Genomic DNA, 20,513 nt, shown 5'->3' on the forward strand with positions numbered 1-20,513 from the left:
ACACATACACATACACATACACACATATATACATATATATATAAATAATTTCAAACGTAATTAAAAGTCGATAATTTACATTGGAAAATTAGGAGTTTTAATGTATATTTACTTTACTGATATTCAGCATTTTAATACTTGAATCCCATTTGCTTCGTAATTTTTACCCAAATACGTATTTATGGGGGGAAAAAAAATCAAGCTTGTTTTTTGTCTGTAAATATGTGCCATGTTGCATTTGTACGGTTTATTATCACTTAATAAGGGGAATGGCAATCATTAATAAGGGGAGCAATTGGTCGAGGTTGCCAGGTATGATATTTTCAAGACATTGAGGGACAATTTGCACTTTAGTAGAATGCTTAACATTCCCTTCCACACTCTTTTCCAGTGTAAAAGGAAATATGAGCGTGATTGCAAAGAGGCCGACAAAGCGCAGCAGCACTTTGACAAAATGGACGCCGACATCAACGTGACGAAGGCTGACGTGGAAAAGGTGCGCTTCTCCCTGCTTCCATTTTGATATTCCTCTTCCTGTCTTGACATCCAATCCAAAGACCCCCTAAAAGTCCCTTCCTAGGCTGGGGTGTCAGGCTCAAGAGTTGACACAGTTGAGACCCGATTATTATGCAAATACTGGCCGGGGAATAAAGAGCCTTTCTGCTCACTGGACACAAACAGTGAGGAGAAAAAAAAGGGCCCCGAAGCGAGACTGCCCAGCCAAACAGGAGCCGTGTTGTCCCGTTTACACAGTGGCAGCATTTATGCAAGTGCACTGTTCAATCCTCGTGCATCACAACCAATTTATTAGCGTACAAGAGGGCCACACCACCACGACTGCCGTACGGTCGTCATGACATCATATGATTTGGCAGCGTTTGCTCGTCACTTTCATTGACCGTGGGATTATGAGGGGGTCCTTCTATGCATCACCACTGCACGTCTCTGTTTTTTTAAGCCGTTCGATGCCTTTGAGGGGGGGCAGGTGGCTAATCCATTTGAATTGGGAGGGATGGCAGCCATTGATTGTTCCCACTTCGAATTGATTAGATGTCGATTGGCATCGTTGCCATTCAAACATGTCAGGAACATGTCTTGTGAGTTGACTTGACATTGTTATTTTTTTATTTATTTTTTTACGTTCCGGATGTACGATTTGGGGTTAGGAATCATATCCAAAAATTTGTCCAAAGCAGTGATTATTATAATTTTTTGCTTAGATGGCAATATTTCATTTCAAATTAGAACATAATAAAATAACAGTTCACCACATGCATGAGCTTCTATGCATGTAAGTGTCGTTATTATTATTATTTGTCCATATGCATTGGTGTGAATATTCGTTGCTTTAGCAGGTGGCGGGATGCTAATTTTCATTAGCGCTTTAATGGGCGTTTTCATTAATATTAGCATTCAGCCATCAGGTGCTCCAAAAAAATGCAAAAAAAGCATTTTTTATACATGTGCTCAGTGTCAAAACTGACTGAAACACAATCAATACATCAACGAAAACATCAATATTCGACTCAATTTGAGCGACTGCTCAAAATCTTCCCAAGTAGTTCGTATATTTAATTAAAGCACCAAACACTTCCCAAAATATCTGCAAAGATACTGCATAAAACAATGATTACACGAGGGTTCTCCAAACTGGTCCTCAATACTGTACGATTCTGTACGATTGTTTACCAAACTTCCCCATAATGAACGATGACACAGCTATAAACGGCCTAACCATTTTTATGTGTTTATGTGTTTGTATATATATTTTTCAATGCCTCACCTTGAAGCGAAGTTCTCTCAAGGTAGGTGCGGTAAAAACCAGGCGTTTCCGCTTTTGTGTCCCGACGTCAGTGGCTTGCCTCACTTTGTCGTTTTTTTTTCCGTTAAGTGTGCAATTAAATCTCGACGAGGGTTGTTTTTGACCGCAGTCTGTCTTACGTGACATGTTTCGCTGACAAGAAAACTTGAGACAGGATATTATTTGTTGTCAACACGGAGGTGTTGTGCAAGCTCACTTTGTATCGCAATGCATGCTCACACGTGCACTCGCACTTTGACATGTTTTTTTTTCATCCCGCATAGTGTTTAACATTCCTTTTGCGGAGGTTTTGACTTCCACATTCGGCAATTCGACACACGCACTTCCTTTTTTAGAATCTAGGATATTAGCTATTGATTATCCATACGTGTGTTTGTGTATAATTTTTCAGTGGCACCTGGATTTATGTACTTGCTTCTCTTCCTAATTGTAATTGTAAATTGCAAATAAAATGTCTTATAATGGGAAATTTGCACTATACACTAATGTATAGAAACATTTATTAATGAAAAATTTACAGTATTTAAGAAGACATTTATAATTTAAACATAGTAGTATACATATTTCTAACCGTTTTGTTGACCAGCCCTATTTCCAATTGTTTTGAATGCATTACTCACTGCACGGATTTGAAAGGGGAGTGAAAAAATGGCATCGCTTTTAAAAAAATTAATTAAGGCCTTTGTTACAAGGTAATTTTTTCACAATTACATGTATTAGTAGCCATTATGCATGTAATTTAAATCTCTTAATGTATCAATTTGCATTAGTTGTGCGGTGACGTATGTAACCCCTATTTTTTTTTTTTTAACTAAAAGTAGTGGCTGTTTCGCAATTATTATTTTCATTTATCGCGACATGTTAGCCAGGCCTCAGATGTCATGGAATGAAGAAACAGATATGTTTAGAGCGCACACATGTTGTCTGCCTGAGATAATCTCACCTCCATCTGCTGAGATTTGTAGAAGGGCCGCTCTCGCTCCACTTGATCATCATTTCAAAATTAGCCAACATGGCGTGTCCAAAAATTTCCACACAGAAAATAACCTGCCAAAGCACAAGACAAATGCATCCGTAACTCTTTCTGTGCTACAGCCATGTTTGTTTGTGTTTTTTTTTGTCTGCGCTAATAAGCCCCTCTCCTCCTTATTAAATAGTGCGTGTCTTTTTTTGTGTGCGTTTGTTTTTGTGCAGGCACGCCAGCAGGCTCAGGCCAGGCAGCAGATGGCGACTGACAGCAAGAGCGATTATTCGTCCTACCTGCAAAAGTTCAACCAAGAGCAGAATGAGCACTATTACAACGTCATACCCAACATCTTTCAGGTATTAAATGTTGAAGTGTGATGCCTATACGCGTATAAATGTGTCCATTTCAGCTTTGTATTTAATATTATTGCTAAATCTACATGTCTTTACTATATATATATTTTTTTGGTCTTGTAGAAACTCCAAAACATGGAAGAGAAGCGCATCGAGAGGTTATCGTCGTGCATGAAAACCTTCTCCGACGTGGACCGCCAGGTGATCCCCATCGTGGGAAAATGTCTGGACGGCATGACCAAGGCGGCCGAATCCATCCAGGCTAAGGAGGTGCGGAGGCAAAACACTCAAGCGTGGCTAATGTGCGGGTGGAGGAGGAGGAAGGGGGGAGGGGTCACGTGGCCGCCGTGCAATGAAAAAAAGGATGCCGAGGGGGGTTTCATATTTTTGCCTCACGTGTTGTTTCCAACATGTCACAAGGCAGGATATGTTTAGTTGCTGCACTGGACTTCTTATTGGTAGATGATGTCATAAAAATTCATGCAATATTTTTTACCTTAATTTTATAATTTGCTAATATCTTTTATCCGATAATTTTTCTGACAAATTAGTTAACCAGTTAAGCAAAAAAATACAGATGTGAATACGTTTGTATAAAAAAATAGATTAAAAACGATTAACCATTTAGATTAGATAACTTTATTCATCCCATATTTGGGAAATTTCAAATGTATTTCTTGTATAATTTACATGTACATATACTACATGTACATATACTACATGTACATGTACATGTACTACATGTACATGTACTACATGTACTACATGTACTACATGTACTACATGTACTACATGTACTACATGTACATATACTACATGTACATATACTACATGTACATGTACTACATGTACATGTACTACATGTACATGTACTACATGTACATGTACTACATGTACATGTACTACATGTACTACATGTACTACATGTACTACATGTACTACATGTACTACATGTACTACATGTACTACATGTACTACATGTACATATACTACATGTACATGTACATATACTACATGTACATGTACATATACTACATGTACATGTACATATACTACATGTACATGTACATATACTACATGTACATGTACATATACTACATGTACATGTACATATACTACATGTACATGTACATATACTACATGTACATGTACATATACTACATGTACATGTACATATACTACATGTACATGTACATATACTACATGTACATGTACATATACTACATGTACATGTACATATACTACATGTACATGTACATATACTACATGTACATGTACATATACTACATGTACATGTACATATACTACATGTACATGTACATATACTACATGTACATGTACATATACTACATGTACATGTACATATACTACATGTACATGTACATATACTACATGTACATGTACATATACTACATGTACATGTACATATACTACATGTACTACATGTACTACATGTACTACATGTACTACATGTACTACATGTACATGTACATATACTACATGTACTACATGTACTACATGTACATGTACATATACTACTTGTACTACATGTACTACATGTACATGTACATGTACTACATGTACTACATGTACTTGTACATATACTACATGTACTACATGTACTTGTACATATACTACATGTACTACATGTACATATACTACATGTACATATACTACATGTACATGTACTACATGTACATGTACTACATGTACATGTACTACATGTACATGTACTACATGTACATATACTACATATACATGTACTACATGTACATATACTACATGTACATATACTACATGTACATATACTACATGTACATATACTACATGTACATATACTACATGTACATATACTACATGTACATATACTACATGTACATATACTACATATACTACATGTACATATACATATACTACATATACAAATACTACATGTACATATACTACATGTACATATACATATACTACATATATATAGAAATAATTTAAAACTTAATTAAATCGATGATTTACATTAGGAGTTTTAATGTATATTTACTTTACTGATATTCAGCATTTTAATACTTGAATCCCATTTGCCTCATAATTTTTATCTAAATACGTATTTGGGGGGGGGGGGGGGGGGGGTGGACCGGGGGACAAAATGAAGTTTGGTTTTTGTCTGACATCTGCCGGCAATGTGCGACTTTCTCTTACCTTGTGGTTGTGTGATTCATGTTCCTCTCGGTGTTGTGGTCACGCTTGATATATTTAGCTTTCTCCCTCTATTTTTCTTTCACCCTTATCACATTGGCCGTAAGCGAGGCAGACGGCTGTGTGGCGGCTTATCTGCAGACCTGTCGATTAGGAGGAGAATCACAGGAAGCAGACCGTGGCGTGTTAAGATACAGTTTGACAGAAGGAAAACAGCAGATTTTAACACCGTTAACGAGGCGTGCGACAATATATCGTGATGGGGATGTGTCATGATACTTTGTATTGCGATATCTCACCCTCGGGATAACCTCTCTAAAAGAATGGATTGATTGTGTTAAAAAAGACGTCACTGTTTTAGAAAGAAATATTTTTACACTACAATAGTGTGCAGATTTACTTATTGGTTGTCATGGAAGCCATTAAATTTTCTACCCAAGGGGTGGAATGAGTTTAAATTCTTTTGTGATTCTTTATGGTTTTTGGTGCGGGGTTTTCAGTTTTTTCGCCTTTGAGCAGTTTTGTTTACATTTAAAATTTGGGTGTTTTTTTAAAGGGTTTTTTGCATTGATTTTAATTCATTTCTGCGTCACTTCCTATAGAAATTGGTGCTTTTTCAGGTAACTTGTCGGGTCATTTTTCCAATTGGAAATAGATTTTTAGTCAACACCATATATCGATAATGGTTCTACCAATATCTTGAGTAATTAGCATTATCGTGAGCCTTGTATTGATTATCTTGCCATTGTGTCCAGGACTCCAATCAAGTGGTGGAGTCCTACAAGTCTGGCTTCGAGCCCCCCGGAGACGTGGAGTTCGAGGACTACGGCCAGGCCATGAAGAGGACGGTATCGGAAAGCAGCTTGAGCAACAACTCGCGAGGGGAGTCTCGCGAGAGGTCCGCCGGCAAAAGCAAGGGCAAACTCTGGCCCTTCATCAAGAACAAAAACAAGGTAAACACACCCACACCTACACCCACACAACGCATTTGCAACCCTCCCAAGATAATCGACTACGAGTTCTTTGGTGGTATTTTTTTGATGGTGGTTTTATATCCCCCCCCCCTTACCCTCACTGACGTGGAGCGTTTGTACCCGCCCGTAACACACTAATGCATTCCCGCCTTCCCGGCTCCTTATTAATTCACCCCAACTCTGCCTCACTCTTGTTTTCCACTGACTGGCTGTCCAATGAGAGCAGAGATAGCTGATATCTGACTTGCGGGCTGGTGGTACACTCATTTTTTTATTTTTTTTTTTTTTTTTAGGCTTTCGTGTCACTTCTGGTGCCTGTTGGGATGAATAACCTTAAAAAAGTGTGTGTGGTTTTAGACGATGAGTCAAAATAATTCAGTAATCCCCCCCACCACAATTGTATTTTCCACAGATATTTGCTATCAACAAAGTCATAAAGAAAATTTTGCGTTTAATTCATTGACTGGCATTGATAGTAGAAGAGTACGTTTAATTAAAACATGTTTCCAATCTACATTTTGTTCGTTTTACGTTCACTTCCAGTTCAAACGAACTCGACGTCAACGGTCGGGAAATAAATTGGACCGCTAATTGGCGTGACAGTCTTCTAAAGGGAATACATTGGTTTGCGGGGGATTGCCGTCTAAAACCATCAAAATGGCCGTCATTTATTTTTGGGAGATTTTGCGTCACTTGATAATGAGTAGCTGTGTTTTTTTTTGTTTTTTGGGGGGAAATGACCTCATTCATGACAACGCATGGCATCTCTACCGCACGCCTTCTTCTTCTTGAACGTCTCACTTAGCGCCGAGATTTGCTCCAAAATGGACGCCTGCATGCGCTCCAGCCGCTCGCTCGACCGCACTTTTCAGTTTCCTCCCATTCCACCGACGTTAGCAACATTCCACTCAAGTTGTGTTTGATTTATTTGAACATGTCGAAGGAGGCTTATTGATTTTGTGTTCCCTCCTCCTTTTCTTCCGCTGGGATTCTCGACCTCCTTTCTTCTTCTTCTATGTTTTTTTTTCTTTCTTGACCGGTAGTTTATGTCCCTGTTAACGTCCCCCCGCCAGCCCCCGCCGGCCCCCCCAGCCTCATCCCTGCCCTCACCTTCTGCCGTTCCCAACGACTCCCAATCTCCCAAGCAGCACAAGGAGCCCCTCTCCCACCGCCTCAACGACTTCATGGCGTCCAAGCCCAAAATGCACTGCCTGCGGAGCCTGAGGCGAGGGGTAAGTGTGCGTGTGCGTGCGTGCGCGTGCGTTTACGTGCGTTTACGTGCGTTTACGTGCGTGTGCGTGTGTGTGTGCGTACGTGGCGAGCTTTGTGCATGCTTTTTGTGCGCCTCTGCACCTGAGCGCTTTGCATTCCGCACTGTACGGGCCCCCAAGGCATGAAAACCCAAACATGAACCACATTGGAATCAAGGCACGTAGCGGTTCAATGGTGTCAATTGAAGGTTATATTATAAGACTTAAATTGACTTTTACTTTACTAATATTGGCTCAAGATCACTCGTTTTGACGGTGATGGATGGCCAGGGCGTTTTGACCTGGGGGATCGAACTTAAAAAGGATGATAAAGAACACTATGTTCAGCCATTTTGGTACTTAGTGTCTTTTCGTGGAAATGTAGTTGTATAATCATATTTTTTAATTCGTTCTTTTATAGTACTTTTGGACAAATGTTAATTCTAATATTGAGAGATTTATTTGTTCAGCTAACTGGAAAGAGTTCCTTGCGTCTATTTGTTTACAAATAAAGAACACGCATATTATTGATATTCTATGAATATTCACTGAAGGAAGCTAAGAAATAATTACCTCATTATTTCTGTATGTAATACATTTTTTATCTACCCAAAAATATAACTATTTGTTGTTATTTGTGCACTTGGCGGTGAAGCTTTAAATCTCATACTTGTATGATGACAATAATAGCATTCAATTCAATTTAAATTAATGCTAATCAACTTGAAATATTATCATTCATTTTCACAATGGAAAAGTAGGGTACATACTTAAATTTATCATTATTTTAGAAGGCTACTACCTTAATGTTGCAAAAAAAGGAGTTTACATGTGGCAATTTTTTTCCAAACTAACATATTTAATGCCTTGACTCATACAGTGCAATGCAAGTCATTTTTTTCCCCTTCTTTTTTTTCTTTCTAACTTACTTCCCCTTCCTGTGAATCAGTGATGGCTGTCTGACTCACCGGCCTCGTCTCCATTTTGTGTCCTCATTCTTAACTCTCTGCAACACACCCCCCACCCCCCCAAGGTGCCCTCATCCTCGTCCTAGCAATACGGCTGGCGGAGTCACAATGTTAAATCTCGATCTATGCGCGCTTTTCAAAACACCATTGAGATGATGGCGCCGCCTGATGCTCAAGTATTTTCTTCCAAATGTGTTGACATGGAGTGTCAGAGTGATTTCCTGCACGTTATCAGCAGGCTTTCGTCATTGCAGAGCTTGAAACGCACCTTTGCAGTCGTCCGTGACCTCAGGAATGGGATTTAGCCCACATTTTCCTTCCGTACGTTTGTTTTTGTTTTCTTTGGTCACTTTTAGAGTTCTCTGGAAAGTGTTTCTAGTGTTCATGGATGGCGATAGATGTCCTTATCCATTTTGAGTGGGAGAGGTGGCGCTGATTGCTGTCTATTTTAACCCTTTTAAGGGACACTGGTCACTACAGTGGACAGCTAAGTCTTTTTTTTAAACTATTTTGAGGGCAAGTGAGTATTTTGGTCATAAAAATATAAATATTCGCTATTTTTTTCTCTATATGTTTTAAATTCTAACTTTATGAAGATTCTGATACTGGTACAAAAATGTCATGTGAAATTTGTTAGCCAATAGTGGGTAAGGAAATGTTTGTGTTGTAATAGTCACGGACATCAGTTAACAGTTCTGAAAGATTAGCATTCACATATTAATCAACAATTTTCAGTTTCTAGTCCAGTAGTGACAGACATTATTCATAGAAATAAGAATTGATGTGAATTTGATGGGAAAAGAACAATGCAAAGCGCAAAGAAAAGGATTTGAAGCTTGGTTGAAACGGCAAGAGCAGAAAATAGGAAACTACTTTTTTCTAGATGGCGCAGATTTTTAGCTTTTTTTCCTCATCCTTCATCAGATAGAGTCAACTTGTACCGCTTCATGGCTGACAGCAGTTTATCTATGTTTCGTGTCTATAGATGTTTGTCTGTTTTAAAAACTTAAGTGATGGTAGTAGCATAAGGATACATTTTATGGCAGCATTTTGAGCATTTATTTGTATTTTATATTTAAGGACACTTCCTCACACTAGTAGAGCAACTTCAAATACATTTCTGCTAACCGGTAGAACATATCAAGGATTAAAGTAGACTGCTACATTGAACTGATGATAACTTTACGATACTGCACTGACATTAAACACTCTTATTGTATCTTATCATTTGTATATATCGCCAAAATGTGAAATGCTTTTTAGTTCCAAAAAAAGTTGTAGGCTGCCATCCTCGGTGTTACGTATATTATTCGCAAAGCGTATGCTGTGCTAGTTAGCAAACATTACGATACTGTATATTTGAAACGCCGATTTAATTGTTGGCTGCCCTTGCAGTCAAAATGGATAGGATGTCAACGGCTCTCAATGGCAGGCAAAGATTTCATCTCCCCGTCGGCGTTTTGCTAGTGTGACGATTTGTTGTACGATAAGTCGTAGAAGGACATAACTGCTCAAATGGCTTTCCATAAAGGGTCATTTTAGAGTGCGGATTGATGTGTGTTCTCTCTAACAACCACCGCAGCAGCAACAGCAAACGCCGCGCTCGCTCGTTTGTCACAAAGAGCTCATGAAGAGGACTCTGGGTCGGCCCACGTACGCTTTCGAAGCCCGCCAGTACGTCGTAAGTTGCTGCGCCATCCTCCTAAAGGAGCCCTTGGCCGTCCGGCTACGGACACGCCCCCCAAACCCCCCCAGACGAAGGCCTCATGCTACGCATCACGTGCGCCGTGCCGGCTTGACGTTTACGTGCGCATTCCACAAATGTGATGATCATCGTGACGATGATATCATCGCCAGAGGTGGGGGGATTCAAGTCACGTTACGTGACTTGACTTAAGACTCTGGTCGCCACTTCAAGTCACATGACGTGACATGACTTGACTTAGGACTATGGTCACCACTTCTTTTCCCAGCGGAAAGTTCTCCAAGACTTGATTTGCTTGGGTTCATTTATTCTCAAAGCCACTTTATATGGCATTTTTTTTGGCCTAACGAGTGACTTGACTACAAGGTAGCTAGCAACACTTTACTTGTGGGTTGTCAACTCATTTACGGCATAACAATAATACATAATAACAAGTCAATTTAGCTGGGAAGCTAGAAGAGGAGAAGAATATGGACAACTTGTCAGCATATAACTTGATGGCCAAGTTTTGAAAGAGGTTGAGTTGCAATTGCAACAAATAGCCACTAAAATGACCTTTGACCTTTGACCTCCTACTCCTACCTCTGGTCTCATCCGCCATTCTTAGGCCCTCTAATTCAGCCTCTTTTTCCAATGTATATGTTACATGCGTGTGTCTGTCTGACTGCTTATAAGCTAGTTAGCGATTTCTAACTAAACGAGTAGAAACAGCTCAATGGTTCGCGTGACTAGAAAATGGAGGACCTATAAACTCGATGGGCCAATTCTCGCTACTTGATGACCAAACCTTGCCTCCAAAAGCCAAAATAAATCATGGTCCAGATTTTGGTTGCGTGAGTGGAGCAAAAAAACTAAAAAAGATTTAACAAGAGTGTCCACCAGCCTGCGAGCTTCTAAACTGGATAACCATAAATCCCCAAATGTGTTGCCTCCTTGTTTGAGATATGCCCGCGTGCTTCTAGCGCCACCTGCTGTCCAGTGTGTGACATTAAAGAAGGACGCCCAGGGGTTGAGGCACATCTATCTCTCAACGGCGCCCTTTGCACTTTCCTCACCCGCCTTTCCTCTTTTTCCTCACCCTTCATTCTTTACCACAGGGGTTCTCAAACTTATTTTAGTTTCAAAATATTAAATATGAAGCCCAAGATTGTAAAAATAAGAAAATATTTATATCTATAACTATCCTAAAGATGAAAAAAAAACATTATTGATTTTTTTTGGTTTAAGAAAAGAATAAGACTCTTCAAAAATGTTGGTAAACGTAAAAAAAAATATTATTAATTGGGAAATACGTTTTTTAACCCCAGTTTGAGAACCACTGCAATGAGCAGTCTTGAAAGTGCCAATCTCCTTTTTTTTTGCTTTATTTGATTGATGAGAAGCCTGAATGTCCCTCATGTTTCCCTCTTGATGTTGACTGTTTTATTTTTTATTTCTCTCTCCCCCGCCTACCTTCTTCCTCCCCCGCCACGAAGCTTTCTCTCAAGCTGGTAAGCATGACCGAGTAACTGCAACCGCCATCACCCACCAACGCAGCATGACGCATGTCCACCCAGTAACACATTTGCCAATAACGCCACGTGTTGTTTTTGGATTTGCCGTGACATAACGACGGGTGTTGTCTCATTTTGTATATATATATATATATTATTTTTTTATTTCTGTGTGGCGTGGCTGTGTCGTTCCCCCTCATCCCTCTCCCATTTGCCGCTCGATGGCGCAGATCACGCTCAATTCCCACGTCAGGAATCTCATTGAGGTGATCACGTTTTATTGTTGTGGTTTTTAACTGTCTTCCTAACGAGAAATGACTAACTCGCAATGCATGATTTTTCTCTGTTTGTCAAACTTAGTGTTGATTCCAGAATGATTTTTTTTTTATACCCCAAAATGTATGATTCCGGTCTTTAATTAAGGAATTCTGAATCGTTACACTAAGCTAACAGTCCGAATTTGGATGATAGACAAAAGAAAATATGGACACTAATAAATTGTGCTTTTTGGGGGGGATTTTGACATTAGATTTCACTAACTTTTTAGAATTGTCGCATGTAGAACGAGTGTTTTAAGGGATAGAGTGGGCGTTGCATGCTGTTATGCGAGTCACAGAAGTAGAGTGGGCTAACTTCCATTTTTGTTATTGAAATTTAGAAATGAATGAAGAAAAAACCTACCTTTCAGATCAATATTGGCTTTGTTTGGACACCAGAAGCTGAAGAACTTGCAAATACTTGAACCATTTTCTGAAAAAAACAAGAAACAAAAATGACATGAGCTCACTCTTGTTCTGATTGGCTCTCTTGGCTGTAGAGCAAATTGCCATGGTGACCAAGCATGTGTATGTTGTAGTTTCAGCAGTCACAATTAAAAAAAAACCTCAGATTCAAACTAATTCATTAGAATTTGTCTTAAAAAAGGTCTCCTCTGCAAACCTTTTATCAACAGGTTTAAAATACAATGTTTCAATAAAAAATAGAAAGTTGATCTGCATTGCCTACAAAAAAATCCTTCTTTTTTTATATTATATATGTAGTTGATACAAATAGAACTTACAAATGTCCCTGTTTCTCTTTTTTAGTAATTGACAAACAGGTGAGCCTTAAAATAAAATATATCCTTTCAACTCAGGTTCACCAATTGCAGAGAGTTTATAATTAATTGGGTCAAAAAGATGACTGTCCGGGCTTTCAGGTTCTCGTTCTTCAACGCAAAAGGGACGATACCTCGCCCACGATCCATCCCTCAACAATTTATCACTCATTCTTTTTTGTATTCATACATTCTTTACTTGTCTTGTAGGGTTCCGGACCCGAGGACTTTAGCCACCTGCCACCGGAACAGCGAAGGAAGAAGCTGCAGGGCAAGATTGACGATCTCAACAAAGACATTCAAAAGGAGGTGGATCAGAGGTACGTCTGTGTAAAAGATTCCAATTTAGCCCAAACGAACACCGATGGCACATTTCTGCTTTTTTTTCCCCCCAGGGACGCGCTCACCAAGATGAAAGACGTTTATGTGAAGAACCCACAGATGGGCGACCCCGCCAGCGTGGACCCCCGTCTCGCCGAGCTGGGGCAAAATATCGACAAGCTGGGCTTTGAAATGCAGAAGTTTGAGGTCAGTGGAATATACACACTTGGGTGGCTATAGGCCAAGATGTGTCCATTTTTTAAGTCAACTTAGCTGCATCTAATTTGTTTTTGGTCAACCCATCCAGGGCTGGCTTGCCGAAGTGGAGGAGAGGATGCCCTCCAAAAGCGACACGCAACGGAGAAGCGTGGTCCTCTACGACAGCGGCGCCACCACGGTCAACAACAACTGCGCTCAGGACAGAGAGAGGTAAGGGTTCCTCACGGGTTCCTCACGGGGAATCTCCCAAAGTTCCGATAAAAGACGTTCATAGCTTTTACTGCGTTTGCGCGTGTTGGCCCTCGAGCAGCCCGGACGGCAGCTACACGGAGGAGCACAATTCCGAGATTCACGTCAAGGCCAACAACGCCAAGGCGCCGGCCGCCAGCACGCCAGAGTTTGACGACGAGTTTGACGACGAGGAGACGCTGCCTACCATTGGGAACTGCAAAGCGCTCTACCCTTTTGACGGTAAGCCACCCGCAGATGTGTGGAGACCATATATATGTATACATATACACATACATATACACCCATACATATATATACATATATATATACACATCCATATACATATACATGCATATAAATATACACATACATATATATGCATATAAATATACACATAAATATGCACATATATACATACATACATACACATACATACATACACACACATACATACATACACATACACACACACACATATATACACACATGTGCACATGTACACACATGTACACACATGTACACACATGTACACACATGTACACACATGTACACACATGTACACACATGTACACACATGTACACATATGTACACACATGTACACATATGTACACATGTACACACATGTATACACACATGTACACATGTACACACATGTACACGTGTACACATGTACACACATGTACACATGTACACACATGTACACATGTACACACATATGTACACATGTACACATGTACACACATGTACACACATGTACACATGCACATATATACACATTTATACACATATACACATACACATATATATATATATATACACATATATATATATATACACATATATATATATATACACATATATATACACATATATATACACATATATATACACACATACACACATACATATACACATATGTACATATATATACACATACATACATATACATACATGTACATATATATACATACATATACACATACATATACATATACACATACATATACATATATATATACATATACACACATACATATACATACATGTACATATATATACATATACACATACATATATATACATATACATGTTCATATATATATACACATACATGTACATATATATACATATACACATACATGTACACGCACACACACACACATACATACATTCGACACCATAAAAACACTGTCGCTACATGGCAGTTATTCACCAGGTTTTGGAACGGACTAACCGCCGCCATAAATGAGGTATTACTGCACATGACTTGTTTGCTTGCGACTCAGGCCACAACGAAGGCACCATCTCGGTGGCCGAGGGCGAGCTGCTCTACGTCATCGAGGAGGACAAAGGCGACGGCTGGACCCGCGTGCGCCGCAACCAAGACGAGGAGGGCTACGTGCCCACGTCCTACGTGGAGGTCTTTTTGGGGACCAACGCCAAAGGTGCTATGACCTACATTTGAGCCGTATCGCTCCCGCGTGCCTTGGAGCCCATCGTCGCGCGCCCCACGAATGTAAACGTGTAGCTGTATCCAATCGGAACGCATGCCAAAAGTCATCTGCTGGAAAAGTGTTTGATTATGTCGATATTATAAAGGCAGAAAAGTTATTTTTCTAGATGGTAGAGCTTTGTAATTTTCGCATGTTGTCAGCTTTTGTTGGAGAGCTGGAAGATTTGATTTTGTTCAATCACCAAAGAAGAGTTCAAAAGGGAAATGAGAGTTTGGAAAATGTCTGATCATCAAAAAAGTATTCGCAGTGTTGTCTTTAGTATGCTGGAAAATGACACTGAAACATGATCACTCTCTAATGCTCGCCAATGGCAGCCATATTTGATTTTTGTGTTTGATGAAAATCACTAATAGAACTCATACATAAAAAAGACAATTAGCTAAATAATACGGAAAAAAATTGGAGAGAAAAATATAAATAGTCCACAGGAAAAATAATAATGAACATTACATTGGTCCAAATGCAACATGGGGGTAAAAAAAAGTACTTAGAAGATAAAACATATTAATAATTCAATGTTCTTATGGCATTGGAAGGGTAAAATCAAAATATATGACTCTAAATGATGTTTAATCCCTCCCAGTGAATGATCATGTTTCACTGCCATCGCTACCAGCCCTCCCAGTTCAAATGTATAGGACATTTGGACATTTGAACGACTTAAAAATTCACATGGTTCTCCCTTTTTCACTGCCGCCTAACATTTTTTTTGTTCTTTTTGTCACTTGTTGTTTGTTTATATCCTGTCCTGCGTTGCAGATTCCTAAAGGCGGTCGGTGCTGGCTGAGGAAGCGGCAGGGCAAGCGGCCTGGAAAAAAAAAACTAAACAAAAACAAAAGCCGGAGTTGGACTCTTTTTTTTTTTTTTGGCGCTTGTGACCCCTTAACAGTCCGTCTTGCTTTTTTTGAGCTTGGCCGCCCCGCCCCGCCCCGCCCGACTAACCCTCCAATAGTCAGAGAGAGGACGCAAAAAGCAAGGCGGCAACCCGCGGACCACCCGAACGGACCAAGGCTCGCTTCATATCTCATCCCCATCCCATCTTGGATCCAATAGTTTCAATCATGAACACAAATAAGTTCTCCAGTCCCTTATTTTACATGATTTAAGTCATAACGCTTTGGTTTTATTTGGAACTACTTTATTCTCGTAATAATTTCAAAAAGTTGATTTTTTTTTTTTTTTTTACAGAAACTCAGTTTTTGCAAGATTTTCCAAATGTTACGATAATTAAGTCAAAGTATTGTGACTTTTTTTCTCCAATTAACATAGGTTTTCTTACTAAGATTGAAAATGTGTTTCTATTACGGGAATAAGGGCAAAATGTTTGTTTTTTTAATTCTCTCATTGGCCGCAATTTATGGGTACAGATGTTGAATCCAGTTTAAGACAAAATGGATTGAATGTCTAATGGAACATGATCATTCACTCTCATGTTACAACTTCATTCTCATAATGCTATTAAACCAAAACAAATGCTCCAGTGTGGGAAAAATTAGTTCTCATTACACTGACACACATTTCCAAATCTTTAAATATTATGATATAATTCAATATATAAAATTATTTTCCAAAATTAGGCTTAAATTTCCAATTTTCATTCTCAAACGTCCCGAAACAAAGTCATGGTTTTACAAACGCATCACGAGAATGAAGTCGTAATATTAGTACACTACAAAAATGTTAATGTGTGAAATTGGACTCAATATTCCGACAAACATTGAATCATCCAAACTATTACAAACCCCGATAATAATCGTGGCATTCCGATAAATTATCAGAATATCACGACTATTTTTCGAATTGGAAAACTTTTACGATGGTACTAATTAGCGATGTTTAAGAAGACTTTACAATCATTTTGTTCAGGATTTTTTTCCCCTCCACCAAAATGTGTGTTAAATTAATGTCACCCACCCATGCCATCCCGTCGCTTGGCGTCTGGTCCTCTCTCTGAACCCCCCCACCCCCAGAAACCCTCCTAACCCCTGCAGGATGCGCCCTCTAGTGTTGGCGCTGTGGCGTGCCGCATGCTTGCCCTGCCTGCCTCCTCTGTCGGCGTCCACGGGGGGGCACAGGGGGCTCCTGATAACCTGAATGAGTGTTTTGGGGGGTTCCTATGACCTTTTCCTAAGGTCGGGGGGTCTTCTCATCTTACTTAGTTGTCTTATCACTGCCTAATGACCCCCAAATTCAAGTTTTTTGGGGGGGTGGGCCCCCCAAAAGTTATTCAGGCTATAGTTTTACTTTGTGTGTTTTGTCATGCCCCCCCAAGGACCCCCCCAAAAGCTTGTGACGCTTCTGACGACATACTGTGAGTCCGCTTGATCTGTTTTAACTGACATTTGCTGTTCCTACATTGTCAGACTAAAAAAAAAAGAAGCAACAAGGATGTCCACCCATCTATCGCACTGGCACATGTTAGTTTGACTCCATGTTGATGATTATTGTTATTATTTCAAGCAGAAATATAATGCGTGTTATGTTATGTCCTGCCACGGAATGGCACTGAATCCCACTTTACTGCAAAAGGCTTTGCTCAGTTGTTTGTTTTTGGAAGGGGAAAAAAGCGTTTGAAATAAATCTCAGCTGACTTGAGTAACTAACTGAAAAGAAGAAAATGAAAATATGATTACATTTGGCATGGAAAAAGGTTGCACGAGAAACCGGGTTGTAATATTACGAGACTTATATAAGCATTTATTGGTGGGGATTTTTTGGGGGGGTGGAGTCAAAGTATTATAAGATTAAGGAGGATGCATATTATATTTTTAAGGAATAGGAAATATCCAAAGTAACGGGAATTCATCTTTTATTTTAATTGGTTCAAATTCTGACATTTTTGAGCATAGTATTTTTTTTTATTGTATAGGATTTGTTGGATTTGCTTTTTTGTACAATAGAACAAATTTAAACAATTATTGGATTCATTAAAAAAGTTTTGGGGGAAGTAAGGAAAAACTGGTTGTATATTTAACTATGTTATCATAACTCAATTTATGTCATTTTTTTAATCTCATAATATTACGACTGTACTCGCGGCGTATTTTCTGATGTTTTTGCTCTTGTCAGTGTCCACAAACCACTTTTTGTTCCTGGCGTCGTTTTCCCAGTCGAGATTTAGTTGCGTGTACATTGGAGAAGCGGAAAGTATAAATATATAAATATGAATATATGGAGAAAGATGTAAAAGGAAACAAAAGTGCTCTATTTTAAGTATTGGGAGTGTGTTGCTTTGCAAACAGACGTTCAGGAAAGACTGTTACACAGTTCTATGTGTGTGTGTGTGCGTGTTTGTGAGAGTGTGTGTGTGTGCGTGTGTGTGTATGTTCTTGTTGCCTGTTGGCCAATTTGCTTGTTTTTTGTTGTTTTGGGAGCACTGAATACTTTGTATTGTGTTAACTGTGCCAATTAAAAATGCCTGAAAGTCACGTTTTTGCTCCGCCTTATTTATATGCTGACTGATGTTTTGTATTAATAAAATAGGATCAAATGTGAAACGTTTGGAAAATAGTTATCAATTAAAAAATATTGTAAAAACGCCAATTGAAAGAGCCACAAGTTATACAAAATGGAAATATTTCTAAATTAAAAAAATTGGAATTGAATGCTTTGATTGTCAGTATACAACAGGGGTAGGGAATCTATGGCTCGGGAGCCACATATGGCTCTTTTGATGGGAGCATATGGCTTACGTTGGTTGGTGTTATGCTATTGGCACTACCTCTAGCGCCTTACAACTTACAATCATATTTTTTTTTCCATTACACTCTTCTGCATGGATATTCTCATTGATACTCATTGATACTCATTGATTAGCAACAACGTAACAATGTTGTCAAAAGAATTACAATCCTTTTGGAACTTTAAAAGTGGTGAAGTGACTAAAAAAGCACACAGGCATGTTGACTATTAAATGAAGAGCATAGCTTTCAAGGATTAACATTTTAAAAATATCATTTTTTATTGCTCTTTCCATCAAAAAGGTTCCCGACCCCTGCTCTACAAATATAATGAGATATAAAGCCTCAACATGAAGTGCACAAATAAATATATCAATAAATAAGTAGTCAACATAGATAAGTGCTTACATAAAAAGCAACAAGAACAGAAGACGCATAAATTCCAAACGGACTGCACATCCAGAATGTATGACTAGTAGCATTATAAAGCTATATATTGTCATTTAAAGCTCCTATTTCAGGATGGATGCAGTTTTACTACCCACCGTTAGAGAGGGCTCAAGCCACATCACTAAAAAATATTTTCTTTTCTCCTTGGAGTGATTTTTGATCATATGAAAATGCACATTTGTATATTCCAAGTACTTGAACATATCACTCCTGATATACGGTCTATAATGTCCACCTTATATTAAAAAGTGGCCTCCCTGAACAAAGGCCGGCCATAAAACAACACACTCGTCCAACAACGACATTCCAAGGGGGACCTTTCACCTTGACTTGTAATTTGCTTTCAACGGGGCCTCGGCGACCCCCCCATAAGCGATAAAAACCCACCCCCATTGGCCTGTGTCATCACAAAAAGGAGTCCAAACCTGAGAAATTTAGATCCTCATTATTGACAGTGTTGTTGCCAGGCAACCAGCACAAACACACCACTGATTATTAGATGCGCACTTGTTTCCTTCCACTTAATCCATGAATATAAAAACCAATGAATGAATGAATCTTCTTCTTCTGCATTTCATGTTTTGTGCAGAAAGAAGAAGAAAAAAAAGTACCTCCGGTTTGCCATGACATCATGCCCGCAAACATCTGGAACTGCTAGAGTGTGTGCATGTGCGGCCATAGAAAAAGAATAGCTGTTGACACATCAGCAGTCCGAAAAAAAAAGAAAACAAGCGAGAGAAAGAGAGGAGGAGCAAAATGAAAGAAGGAACAAAAGTGGTTCTTGTTAAGGAAGTTTAAAAAAAAATGTAAATGACTTTTTTTTGCTGTTACATTGCTGACGTTGAACAAGTCAGGGCATTCAAAGTATTTTTTGAACAGCTAAACTGCCGCTATATGATGGAAAATTTGCGCAAATATGGGATTTTAGGAGAAACTATAGGGTTTGGGTCGGGGGATTGGCAGAGATAAGTTGTGAGGATTTGGGTGAAAAACTGAAATATTTTTGAGTGCCATTGATGACTGATGTTTGATGTCCAATCCATTTTAACTTGCAGTGAAAAGGAAGCTCAAACTGTAAAGTGGAAGTTTTTGAGGTGAGAGTTTATTCATAATGAAGGAACTTTCACTTTGAGGTTTGCATTTTTTAAAAAGCTGGTTAGAACATCACTTTTCTGCAACCAAATAAAAGTAAAAGATGATTAACGTTGACCCAAAATGGAGTCACATTGAGTTTCTCTTCTCGGCAACTTTTCATATTTCACCAAGTCCAATTTCC

The 20,513-nt window shown here is 39.0% G+C and overlaps 2 protein-coding genes across 26 annotated transcripts in view; one reads left to right on the plus strand and one right to left on the minus strand.

Annotated features, from left to right (window-relative positions):
* Nucleotides 1-16,277, plus strand: part of fnbp1b (formin binding protein 1b) — a 37,405-nt gene extending 21,128 nt beyond the window's left edge. For 2 of the 20 annotated variants that reach the window (XM_077622143.1, XM_077622141.1), the window contains exons 6-19: nt 392-496; nt 1,791-1,805; nt 3,017-3,145; nt 3,266-3,412; nt 6,091-6,288; nt 7,353-7,541; nt 10,110-10,208; nt 11,708-11,722; nt 11,956-11,991; nt 13,032-13,141; nt 13,217-13,349; nt 13,450-13,571; nt 13,672-13,832; nt 14,880-16,277. In XM_077622143.1, the coding sequence (XP_077478269.1) occupies nt 392-496; nt 1,791-1,805; nt 3,017-3,145; nt 3,266-3,412; nt 6,091-6,288; nt 7,353-7,541; nt 10,110-10,208; nt 11,708-11,722; nt 11,956-11,991; nt 13,032-13,141; nt 13,217-13,349; nt 13,450-13,571; nt 13,672-13,832; nt 14,880-15,058 (1,638 nt within the window). In that variant the 3' untranslated portion in view covers nt 15,059-16,277. The remainder of the gene's footprint in view (nt 1-391; nt 497-1,790; nt 1,806-3,016; nt 3,146-3,265; nt 3,413-6,090; nt 6,289-7,352; nt 7,542-10,109; nt 10,209-11,707; nt 11,723-11,955; nt 11,992-13,031; nt 13,142-13,216; nt 13,350-13,449; nt 13,572-13,671; nt 13,833-14,879) is intronic. The other 18 variants (XM_077622140.1, XM_077622142.1, XM_077622152.1 and 15 more) reach the window with 18 other exon arrangements.
* agpat2 (1-acylglycerol-3-phosphate O-acyltransferase 2 (lysophosphatidic acid acyltransferase, beta)) overlaps nt 1-20,513 on the minus strand; it is a 79,275-nt gene that overhangs the window by 29,369 nt on the left and 29,393 nt on the right. For 4 of the 6 annotated variants that reach the window (XR_013305434.1, XR_013305435.1, XR_013305433.1 and 1 more), the window contains exons 6-8: nt 12,407-12,475; nt 5,339-5,478; nt 2,766-2,869 (exon numbers count right to left, since the gene is read on the minus strand). The gene's annotated coding sequence lies outside the window, so the exon portion shown is untranslated. Of the gene's footprint in view, nt 1-1,783; nt 1,968-2,765; nt 2,908-5,338; nt 5,479-12,406; nt 12,476-20,513 lie in introns of those variants that run through there. The other 2 variants (XM_077622173.1, XM_077622174.1) reach the window with 2 other exon arrangements.

This window comes from Stigmatopora argus, chromosome 16, assembly GCF_051989625.1.
Source record: "Stigmatopora argus isolate UIUO_Sarg chromosome 16, RoL_Sarg_1.0, whole genome shotgun sequence".
Taxonomy (NCBI): Eukaryota; Metazoa; Chordata; class Actinopteri; order Syngnathiformes; family Syngnathidae; genus Stigmatopora; species Stigmatopora argus.